This window comes from Nilaparvata lugens, chromosome 8 (assembly GCF_014356525.2).
Source record: "Nilaparvata lugens isolate BPH chromosome 8, ASM1435652v1, whole genome shotgun sequence".
NCBI classification, from domain to species: Eukaryota; Metazoa; Arthropoda; class Insecta; order Hemiptera; family Delphacidae; genus Nilaparvata; species Nilaparvata lugens.
In genome coordinates this window covers 40,320,478-40,332,558 of record NC_052511.1, presented here as the reverse complement: position 1 = coordinate 40,332,558, position 12,081 = coordinate 40,320,478, and the positions used below count along the sequence as shown (strand labels likewise).

The 12,081-nt window shown below is 33.7% G+C and overlaps 1 protein-coding gene across 1 annotated transcript in view; it reads right to left on the bottom strand.

Moving 5' to 3' along the window:
- Positions 1 to 1,667: 1,667 nt before the first annotated feature.
- The window catches only part of LOC111049357 (kinesin-like protein KIF19), a 44,386-nt gene continuing 33,972 nt past the window's right edge, over positions 1,668 to 12,081 (bottom strand). The window contains exons 11-17 of the mRNA XM_039434759.1: positions 11,148 to 11,343; positions 9,928 to 10,085; positions 7,721 to 7,817; positions 6,377 to 6,493; positions 5,886 to 6,024; positions 4,112 to 4,246; positions 1,668 to 1,947 (exon numbers count right to left, since the gene is read on the bottom strand). Of these exons, the coding sequence (XP_039290693.1) occupies positions 1,803 to 1,947; positions 4,112 to 4,246; positions 5,886 to 6,024; positions 6,377 to 6,493; positions 7,721 to 7,817; positions 9,928 to 10,085; positions 11,148 to 11,343 (987 nt within the window). The 3' untranslated portion in view covers positions 1,668 to 1,802. The remainder of the gene's footprint in view (positions 1,948 to 4,111; positions 4,247 to 5,885; positions 6,025 to 6,376; positions 6,494 to 7,720; positions 7,818 to 9,927; positions 10,086 to 11,147; positions 11,344 to 12,081) is intronic.

Here is a 12,081-nt window from a genome sequence, read left to right as displayed (position 1 = left end):
TATCACCTGAAGTAATAATATTAAAAAAATTGTCTTTTTTGAATAATATGCTCCTACACAGACCAGTTTTTGATTTAATATATTTTGATTATCATGTAATGTACAGTTATCACAAAGATTTGAGATTATACCAGAATAGTAGCCTACAAAATTTTCAACAAATTCAAATTTAGAATTTAGCTAACCCTATAAAGTCAAAATACCCTTCATTTTATTACAATAAAGAGCCGGTTCCCGAGCTCGGGATTTAGCTAAGTTCTAGACTTTAGACAGCTGGAGTCAGAAAATTGGCTTTCCGAAACGGGGCGTAGCACTACCTCCGTAAACAAAGCCATAGTGCATTCGTGTGACGTCAGCACAGGTAGGGCTCCTACACCAATAAAAATTCGTTGATTACAGCTGATCTATATGAGCTAGTGTTTTTATTGGAGTAGGAGCCCTATCTGTGCTGACGTCAGCAGAATGCACAACGGCTTTATTTACGGAGTTAGTGGGCGTAGTCGCAGTTTTTATGATAATCTTTATTTTCTAATCTCTATAATTGGAAACGTTTGTCCTTGACAAAATTGAACATTCCTAAATAATTCAAAATTGCTTAAACTTTACACTATTTTCCCTTTATTTTATTTTGTGTTCAATTTTTCAGTTTTTCAAAATTTAATTTAAACTTGACTGTGACTATGACTACGAGTACGCCCCGTTACAGAAACCCCAATTTTCTGACTCCAGCTGTTTGAAGTCCAGAACTTAGCTGAATCCCGAGCTCGGAAACCGGCCCTTAAACGTCTGGGTTGACAAAATACTTTTATCATAAGAAATGTAATCTACAAGATATAATATATGTAATTGGTTCTCAATTTATAGTTACTCCATAAATTACTGCTGATATTTACAAATCACTATTCGCCTCCAGGTAATTATTCACAGACCACACACCACACTAATCAAAGATTAACTTAAACATTGAATTAATAACACTTTTGAAGTTGAAACACTTACTTTTTTCCAGTGACGTCATTTCGACCTGTTGTTGTTATCTTCAGACTGAGGAATCAGACTCTTATTTCAAGGCTATTGAAATATATTGAATATGAAAGCCTTTGAATATATGGTATCCGAAATTTTTAGATAACATCAATAGCCCTGAAACGAAAGTCTGTTTCCTAGATCTGAAGCGGATGAACAACAACAGGTCGTAACGTCGCTACGGCTAAAAAGCGAATGCTTTCACTTAAAAAGTGTTTTTAATTCAAAGTTAAAATTAATAGTGGAAAAAATGGATTTACAACACAGTAACTTGAGCAGTTTTGTAGAATCCACTTATTTTTTGTATTTCTTGTGACAGCCGGTAGTTATAATATTCAATTAAAATACCGCTACAAATGGATTTTGGAATAAACCATTATCAAATTTTAGGAGGGGTCTACTGTACTATCAACGAATTACAAAGATCGACGAAATCCATACAAATCTTTTCAAATAGGTAGCTCTGAATATCATTAAATCGATTGCAAAAAATAGTATCCTTTTATGAAAAAATCAACAATTTTTCTAATAGTACCTAGGCTATATAGTACATGACAACAGCTTACTTCTAAAACTATAAGAACTATACAACAATGTTCTTGATAACGATTGAAATTCAACCGCTCCACACGTATTTATCTGTTTCTAAATATTGTCTCACCTCACGGTATATACAGTCCACTTTTAACACTATTGTAGTACATGAGTGTCCTTGATAAGGAATGAAATTTAGCCGCCCCACAGGTTACAGTCGAAGCTGTGAGGTGGGCTGATTATCAGTTGTGATAGCTGCTCGTGATTGGAGGAAACAGAACGGGAGGGGGGATGCGCATGGAAGACTCCAGAGGAGCTGGTTTCTGATTGGCTGAGGTATGCAGGGGTGGAAAACCGCTTTCCCATTCGTAGGATGCAGTTGAACTCCTAAAAATACACATTTATTGGTATTATGACTCAAATTCATGCTGTAATATCCCCATGTGTAATATAATTCATTTTGTTCCTTTTTTAAATAACATATATGATATGATTCATGCATCATTCAATAAGTCAATTGGATAGAAGCTAGCAATTATTACTAGTTCCAAGTACATAGTAATTTTCAAGCAAATGCTAGGATTCCAGTCAGCTGAAAAATCTTATTTGTATAATTGTATAACTGGAACCAATGACTAGTTGCTAGTCACTAGATTCTAGTTTTTATTCAATCGACCCATGTCAGTACAAATTGTTTTGTGGAAACGAATTTGAAATACATTTTGTTATGAGTAAGTTTTTGTTTCTTTTCTTCAAATTGCCAAAATAACTTGGGCTTGTATCCGTAAATATTTATTTATATCATACAATTATCACATTTGAATAAATAGAATGAATAAAAATACATTTATTCCCTTTTGCAAAACGTTACAAAAACAATTAAGCCTACGGTACATAATGTACTGAAAATGAACTGATTACTTCTTCTAGGAAATAATGTGATCAGCTTGAATTCATCTATTTATAATAACTCATCAGCATGTTATATTATTTAAAATATTCCAGTAATGCAGTTCAAATACCTTATAACTATAAATAAAAATATAAATCTCAGTACCCTTTTGAATTATTTTGTCAACATAAAACTTTACTATTTTAAAACTTACTATTTTACTGAGATTTATATTTTTCTATATTAAAAGTAGCCCTAAAGGAAAAATACAATAAAATGGATTAATAATACTATTTATGTGAGCGCAATCATAGCCTGAATGAATTTGGAAGCTACCGTGATGATGTTGAATAAATAATGTATGGTCACACGAGACGTTTTTCCAGGCGTTTTCAGACCTGTCGGCAGGGCAGAAAGCTCTCCGATTGGCTAATTATCAGCTGATTCCCGAACGCCAACCGAAAGAGCTTCTTGCCCTGCCGACTCGTCTGAAAAACGCTCATGTGGCCTTCCCCTGATTCAGGCTCAATGAAAATTCTCCAAAATAAAATTCTGCTGAGTGAATACCCTTCTAGACTCTCAACCACGGATTTGTAATGTTATACATTACTTTGTGATGGAAATTGAAGTCAGTACCAAGCTATTAAAAATACTGTTTAGACATACTGCAGCTATTTGATAAGGACTACAAAGAGCACTTCTACTATTTGTGAATTTTAATCTACAACAAATAATGCTCTGTAGTGCATATAAACAATAAATAAACTTCACCTCAAATTTGGGAACATAATAACTATTATGAAATTGTGTGACCTGGCTGGCTAAAGTCTGGTGTCAGAGTTATCAGGTCTAATCTGATAAATTATTATTTCAGATGGATTTACTATAAATTGCAGATAACCATCAACTGCTGGAATATTATTATACTGTATAATAATTATTTTAAATAAATGAAAACGTAGAAAAGTTTCTAATATTAAAGGGTATTACAAGTTTTTATATTGTTGCTATTAATTTGTTCAAAAAGAGGCCCATATAAGTGAGGTGTTTTAATTATTTCAAATATCCAATAAAACTATATAAATATAACTAGTAAGTCCATAGTTCTATTTATATAGCTTTCATAGTGTATTTCAAATAATTATTATATATTCATTATTTCAGGGCCTCCGACATGACCTAACGACTGTTTTTAGGCAGTCGGTAGCAGACGGTTCAACATGTTTATTTGATACACGTTAAAAACATGTTTCTACTTTATTTCTAGCTCTTAAACCCCAGATTCCAATGAATTTCTGCTTTGATAAACGGAAACAGGAAATAATGTTAATTGGTTCTTCTGATATAGTTTACACATTTGCAGTCTTTATATATGAAAACTCCCGTGAGAATCAAGGTATACTCTTCTTCTTCCAGCTCAATCGTTTGATTGGTTATTGGCAGCCTCCCATCTAAATCTGTCCATTGCTACTCTCTTCCATTGTGTATAGTTTATAGCACCCAGATCCTTCGTCATTTGTCTTATATACTGTAGCCGGGGCCTCCCACAACCCCTTTGTCCATCAACTGTAGCTTCTAGAATACTTGACGTGAATAGGTATACTTAGTAAAACATAAATTCATTGGAAAGCGCCAGCGGTGCCCTAGAATAAAACTCACCCAGTCGGTGTTCTGAGTGATAGATCGGCTTCAATCCCAGATCTTTTGTGTCTTTCTCTTTCTCTTTCTTGACTGCTAGCTGTTTGTGTCTGAGTTGTGGTTGAATTCAGTCTTGTTTCAAAAAGAGGATCTGGGCTACAAATTGAAAAATAGAAAAAATCTATTAGATTCACCTGCAACTGAATAAATTTAGAATATTGATACTCGCTTCTTATTGGGAATGATTGATCATAATCTTAAAAAGTTTCTATAACTATTTTTTGTACTACTTGATGCTCATGTACTTCAGTAAAACACTTAGAATAAAACAGAACTTTTAAAACTTTTACGAAGAATAGAACTTTTAACTGAGGAACTATTTGATCTGATACTACGTTGCTGTATACTGGTATGAACAGTGTGTGATATATCAGAAAAAAAATTAGAAATATATATTTTTTATTTATTCTATAAGTACAAATGAAGTGCATTGAACACAATGAACACAATACGATGTATCCAGTGAATATATTACTCTTTTTATCTGGTACATAATTGATAATGGAATCACTGATATCTTAATCTGAAACTAGTCACCTAGATAAATTCGTCTCAATATTTTTGAAGTCACAAATTTGAAACTATATTTTTTGAGAGAATACAATCTCTGAATGCAAGACAAGGCTTCAATATTATTTTTAAAACTGAGAAATCATTGTGAAGTTGAACAGGAACATGACTGTTGGAAACTGTTGGGGCTTAGTTATTATTAATTCAATTCAGCTAAGGCATATCGGTATTATTATTGTCTATACAAACATAAGATCAGAAAGATATTTTTACTCAGTTTGATTTGATTTGATGGGAAAAAGCTTGTAAAAATACATCAATTTCTCCAACTCTGATTAACTTATGATAAACTTATAAATATTCTTTGACGATAATTTCACCTCTAATTAAGGTATTATACACTTAGGGCCGTTTGCACAGTGACAGTTTAAACTGGATTAAATCCGTATCAAGTCTTGTTTTCTATTATATAATTCACTAGCCGTCAGGCTCGCTTCGCTCGTCATATCCGTCTAGCCAGGGGGCTCCGCCCCCTGGACCCCCGACTGGATCGTCCAAGAATGAGATCAGCAGGCTCGCTTCGCTCGCCTGCATTTTTCATTTGAGCATTTTTATCATATGTTAGGACAATCCAGTCGGGGGTCCAGACTAAACGTCTGGCTAAACAGATATGGCAAGCGAAGCGAGCCTGACGGCTAGTAATATAATATTCCCAGGATTGAAGTAGCAGTGCCCAATCAATTTTTCCGCGATAAATGCATTTAAATCTTCAACTTGGTGGCAACCTAACAAAGTCAACTCAACTTAATGCCAACCTGACAAAATTATTAATTTAGTTGCCAGTTAACAACTGTTCCGAAGAGGTACTCTATCTAGATTATAGTTCTATAGTAACATATGATATGGAAATTTCAATTATAATTAAGATATTGGGAGAAGAAGAATATACATGCTAAAAGACGAACTTTCAACCCTTAAAAACAACCCTTAGAGTTAAAATATTGCCAAAAGATTTCTTAGTGCACCTCTAAAGGGCATACCTACCAAATTTGAACGTTTTTGGTCCAGTAGATTTTTAGTTCTGCGAGTGGGTGAGTGAGTCAGTCAGTCAAATCCAGCTGATCAAATTCAGTTTAAGCTTTGACTGTGCAAACGGCCCTTATAAGTATTATTGGCCGATCATTTTTGGCGGAATGACAAAAAGAGTAATTTTCTATCAACTTACTCTTTAGGAACAGGAGGTAATACATCGTAGGCTGTGTATGGTACACCGGCTGTATCTAAACTGAGAGAGGTAGCATGAATCTCCTTTTGGTACTGACTGTACAAGTCTTGCAGATCACCAGGTAACGAGATTCTGCTCTCTGAAAAAAATAATATAATTTGGAGCATTATTATCAATAATGACTAATAATATTATATAGTACAAAAATATTATGTTTGTATATATTTCTTATAGATTATACTTGTTATATATATATATATATATATATATATATATAATATATAAACAAATTAATCATTGCATCATTCTCTTGATTAGTATTGCTTTGTAAACTCATTCTAAGATGAGAGGAGTCGACTGACATAAGAATTCATATATTTCTGAAATTATTCCAGTTTATCTCATGATAATAATTTGCCATGGAACACTTTGGAACTGTCTCAATCACAGTATTAAACATTTTTTTAGAAGTACTCTGTCCATTTTATTACCTTCCATGAGCTGTCTTTGTCGAGAAATGATATCTTCACAAATTTTCTGCTGCCTATGAAACCTCTGGAGTAGTTCCCCTCTTCTACGTAGTTCATGATTTTCAACCAATCGTTCACCTGTTGGGTTGAATCAAAAGATTAAATAAAATTTATTACTTGGAAATTTATATTATTTTCTTAATTTTTTGGAAAAATTTCAGATTTCTTTGTACAAATATTGACTGCAATGAGGACTATTCTGAACTTCAGTAGTTTATTAAATAGCTACATTACAATATTCACTATTATTTTCAGGGCTACTGATAATTAAAACACACAATGAAAAACTAGTTTTTTCAACTAGTAGCTATCAAGTGCCCCCTATTATTTCCTTGCAACTCTACTAGTTTCCAGAGAACCGGTACTTGATAGGATTTGTAAATGATGTCTTCCATCACGAGCTCCTTATTATTAAATCACTTTTTTGTTATCAAAAAGAACGACTAGCAGTAAAATTTTTTCAATAAATGAATTTATCCACTTACTGTTTTTAGTTGTCACAGTAAGTGAATAAATTTATTTATTGGAAAAATTGACTGATAGTCGTTCTTTTTGATAACAAAAAGTGATTTACTTGATAGGTTTTTTATTATGTGTTTTAGCTACATTACCGTACAACTACATTTTTTCAATCAGTCTCTAGACAATATTCATCACGAAAGATAAACTAGATACAAAACGTAACTTCACTAATTAGAATTGTTTATACACAAGTTTTTCAATCAGTCAAAATTCATCTAAGAATGACTCCAAGTGGTTTTCAAAGCTCTGATTAACATCAATGGTTATCAAAAACTGGACCACAGAAATATTTATGGGTGTGCCTTTGAGAACATAGAGGCTTCAATCATGAATGTGAAAGTGATAGAGAATTGAAATCTTCTTACAATCATAAGGTATTGATTATGGATGTTACAGTGCACTTTGAATAGAATACTTCATCTGTGGTGGTCTACAACATATAATTCATAAAATCACTTCACTTATATGGGCTACTTTTGTTCAAATTAATAAAAACAAGATAAAAACTTGTAGTACCCCTCATTAAAAACTTAAAAATATTTTAACGACTAGTTTCGTCCAAGTTGACACTTGAGAATGACCTACGGACGAGACTAGTCCTTAAAATATTTTAAAGTTTTTAATAAAGGGTACTACAAGTTTTTATATTGTTTGTATTAATTTGAACAAATAACTCTTATAACTTTATAAACTGTCTTTAGTAAATGAATGCCCTTAAGCAAGATGTTGAGAATTTTAGAGGAATCTCATAAAAAATAACAATTATTGTTGAATTAAACATACCTTGTAACGCCATTTTGTCAGCTTCAAGTTCATGTACTCTGCATAGCAAACTCAGCATTTCCCGCTCAGTATCAGAGTCAAGTTTTGAAGGAAGCTCCTGAACAAGCAATAGGATAACAAAAATAAACTAATTATTGAAACAAAATAATGTTCAATTTGGCAATCATTGAAAAAATTAAATATACTCTATAGGCCTTCAGGCCATATATGCACCCCAGCTTTGCCTAACGCTAATCTACGATGTAATTTATGAGAGTATGGTCTCATCCAATATAAAGTGATTCCTTAGGGGTTTAAGCCACTTGATCTATCTCCGGTGTACCGAAATAGTGCATATGGGTCACTGATATTATAGTGAGGTCCACGTTATAAGAGAATCGGCATCGCTATTCTTCTATCATTATCTACTGCCATTATAATGTGGACCTCACTATAGTGACTGTGACACTAGTCACTTATATTCATTTATATTTATTTATTGGATAGAGTAAACAATACAGTGACCGGAAAAGAAAATAAACAGGCTATTGCCCAAAACATCTTCAATTTCCTAATTTTGTCCAAATATCATGTAGGTTATGTCCATTTGAATTTAAACACTAAATCATCAATCTGAATATACAAATCACAATAAAACTAACAATTTTAAATTTAGATAAATTAATACGATATTGTCAATAAGACTTATATTACATTTCATCATGGTCATAATCATCGAAATCATTATCATCATAATCATCAACATGATCTTAATATTCATAGTCATTATCATAAGACAATAAGTATGCTCGTTTTGGTATGGTTTTAATTACTGATACTGTACCCCGACAAACAAAAAACATTATTTTTCAACTATTCCAAATGATTGCACAATTATCCAATCATATTTTGCTATTATTGTTGTTAATATTGTTATTATTAAGTAAACCTCATCCATTTGAATCTTTACTATACTAGAGGTAGTAATAGCAAGCTTTTTTACAATAAATCATACTTTGAACATACACATTCCTTCTACTCATCAAGTTTGTAAACTGTAATATCTTTTACCTGCATCAAATATCTCTCTATCCTGCCCTGGATGATATTCAAATGAATAATGATTAAAACCTTCAACTAGAATTTTCAACTTGAAAGAGAAAAAATCAGTTATCATTATTTGTGTGTGATCACATTATGTTCACACTACGAGGTTGAGTGGTGGAGAGGACTTGAAAGTCTCAACTCCGCCAAATGGAGAATTTTCTCATTTCATCACATTTAATGCGTAGGCCTATACCTGCAAGTGCTAGCTTGGTTATGCATAACCAAGTAGTGTGCAGATGAGAAATCTGGAAAGAGTAATAGTAACAGACTCACAATGAATGTATGCACTTGTTGGATGCGTTCAGTGTGAGCAGTTTCATATAAGTCACAACGTCTTTCAATAGCAGATTTTGTTTTTAGGCTCATGAATAATCTAATGTGTTATTTTGATTGACAAAGTTACTTTTCCTGCATATAAATAAGGTTTATTTATTATTTTGCTTAACTTTGTATTGAGGATTATTATTTTAATTGTACTATTTCAATGGCAAAATACTTCCCTGTGGGTTGGGGGAGCTTTGAGTCGATCATCGTATTCAAGAATGTGTTGAAAACCAGAATTCACCCACAGTAATCATGCTTGTCGTAGGAGGTGACTAAAATGGACCTCAAGGCAACTCCAGAAGTTGCCTTGCCTTCAAACCCACGGGAAATGCCTATCAGGGCAGTTTCGAAGGGGCAAAAAGAAAAACCCAAGAGACCAGTGATGTGTGGTTGGAACTCTAGGCACAAATAATGTGGGTCAAGAGGCTGAGTCAAGCCGGTCGCCCTAGAGGCAACTTGGCCGCCCCTTCCTCAGCGGAAGGACCTACAAAGAAGGCCAGGAGTGGAACTCACGTAGGTCACGAGGACTAATCAGTCTGAAGAGACTGCCAAGCATATTACACTGGATTGCGACAAGGATTGCAACCAGGTGATGAATGGAGTGTTAGTATAGGGAAAAACTCCTGGTTCTTGTAAAGGACATAGGTAGGTATTGGTTTGCCTAACATACTACTTGGGAACACAATAAGCATCGGTTGACGTGTGAGGTTCTTTGAACCTTTGGATCCTTGAATCCGTCCCTTCAAAAACAATAATGACGAAATACAATTTGAATTGATTTTTGATCACAGCCTTACATTCTCGAGTAATGCAGCCCTCTGCCGGCAATTGTCCAAATCACGAACTGTGGCCGAGCGCAGAGCCACATAGCGCTCCTGTTCCCGTTCAATGTAGCTCAGCTCAGACCAAGCTTGGTGAATGTTCAGGTCGCCATTGTCCATCCAGTCACTGCCACCTTCAACACAACACAAAACTTATACATCAATATATATCAAAATGACAAGCAAAACTGGCAAAAGAAGATGGAGCAAGCCTATATTAATACTCTCCAGTTCCACTTTCCATTACGAACTGCTTCTTGATGTACACTTCAATACTTTAATACGACATAGCAGTCTAATCTGCTATGGCCCGGTTGTACAACAGCCGGTTAAATTTCAACCGTGATTAATTCCACGAAAACTAATTAAATCGGAGAAGCCGTCTTTTCAAAAACGCCTTCTCCGATTGGTTCTCCTGGAATTAATCACGGTTATAATTCAACCGTCTGTTGTGCAACCGGCATTATGACTAATATTATACTGATATGTCGTATTTAAAGTATTAGAAAACTATATTAATACTGACATTTTGTGGAGAGACATCTAATAATGCCAAAAAAAGATACAGTGAACTAGATAACTCTACCTTCATTGTATTATCATTCATCCCATCATCATCATCACCTAGACTTAAAATACTTCTAGAATGTCGCCTTTGTAAAATAATCAAAATAATAATAAAGATAGCATACATTATATTTTAAAGCTGTAAAAATTATTCTTATTAGCTGTGGAGAAAAAGCTGAAGAAATTTGTTGTAAAGATTAGAATATTTTAGAGTCTCATTATTTTAACGGAGCTTCTCATTTAGTCATGGTTTTAGATAGTACCTCCTTCATCATTAAAACGTGTAATTGAACCCTACCTCAATATTGAAGATTTTTTCATATGGTGATCAGAACGTTAAGCATTACAAAAATTAGGATTGAATTTTCAAATAAATAATAGCTGTATATTAATTTCAGAAGAATATAGATTGAGAGTTGCATATGATAATTTCTTTGATTCGTGTGTGATATAAGATAAATTTCAAATAAATAATAGATGTATATTAATTTCAGAAGAATATAGATTGAGAGTTGTATATTATGATCATTTCTATGATTCGTGTGTTATTAGATGAAGTAAATAATTCAATAGTGATCAATCAATCATCAATGAACAACTGAACGGCAGTAGAATGAATAGATAGCTACTTGAATGTCGATGATAGAGCCGGTTGTGCTGCGACTCCCATTGGCTGATGATCTGATGCTGGCGTTCTGCCTCGACACCCAACGACAGCAGATGTCCGTCGATGTCCATCAGCCGCCGGCGCAACTTCATCTGCTCCCGGAACGTGGACACTATCAGCTCGCGAAGCTGCTTCACTGTATGGCCGCCACTCCTTATCTGCCATAATCAACATCGCTGTTTAGTCATTTTACTTTGCTGATTGTGCAAATATCAATCTCCATCAACACCAACAATCTTGCTATCATCATTTAATCATTCATCTATAATCATCAATAAATCATAAATCAACAACCAATCATTAATCAATCACCAACTTCAAAAATCAAACAATCAATACAAAATCAACATCTACCGTATTTATTTATTTCGCTGTTTATTGTGCTAACATCAATTGAAAAATATTGATAAACATAAAAATCAAGCAATAAATCAGTAAATAATCAATCAATCAGAAAGTTGCATTAATTAAAAGCAGGTAACCCGTGCTTTGCAAGGGTCTAAGTAAAAACTTGACAAACTGAAAACTTGACATAATGAAATCTTGAAGAATTGAAAATAGGCCTATAACCATCCCCGGTAAATAATAAGAATCTATATGCAAAATTGAAGTTTAACTTCAATAGTAGTTCAGACGTGAGTTTTCTATCCCTAAGCCAATTATAAGTAGGCCTACTGTATAAGCCAAATTCTTTCCTTTATTATATTACATAGATTAATTTGAGAACGGGAGCCTTCTGGTACTTATTCACAACTACAATACTACATAGTGAGGTCCACGTTATAATGGCAGCATTTGATTAACGTTGTTGTTGATATCCTAATCTTTCATTCCACAAAACAGATATTCGCACAGATATACACGCACACAGGCAGTAATGCCTCTGCGAGAGCATA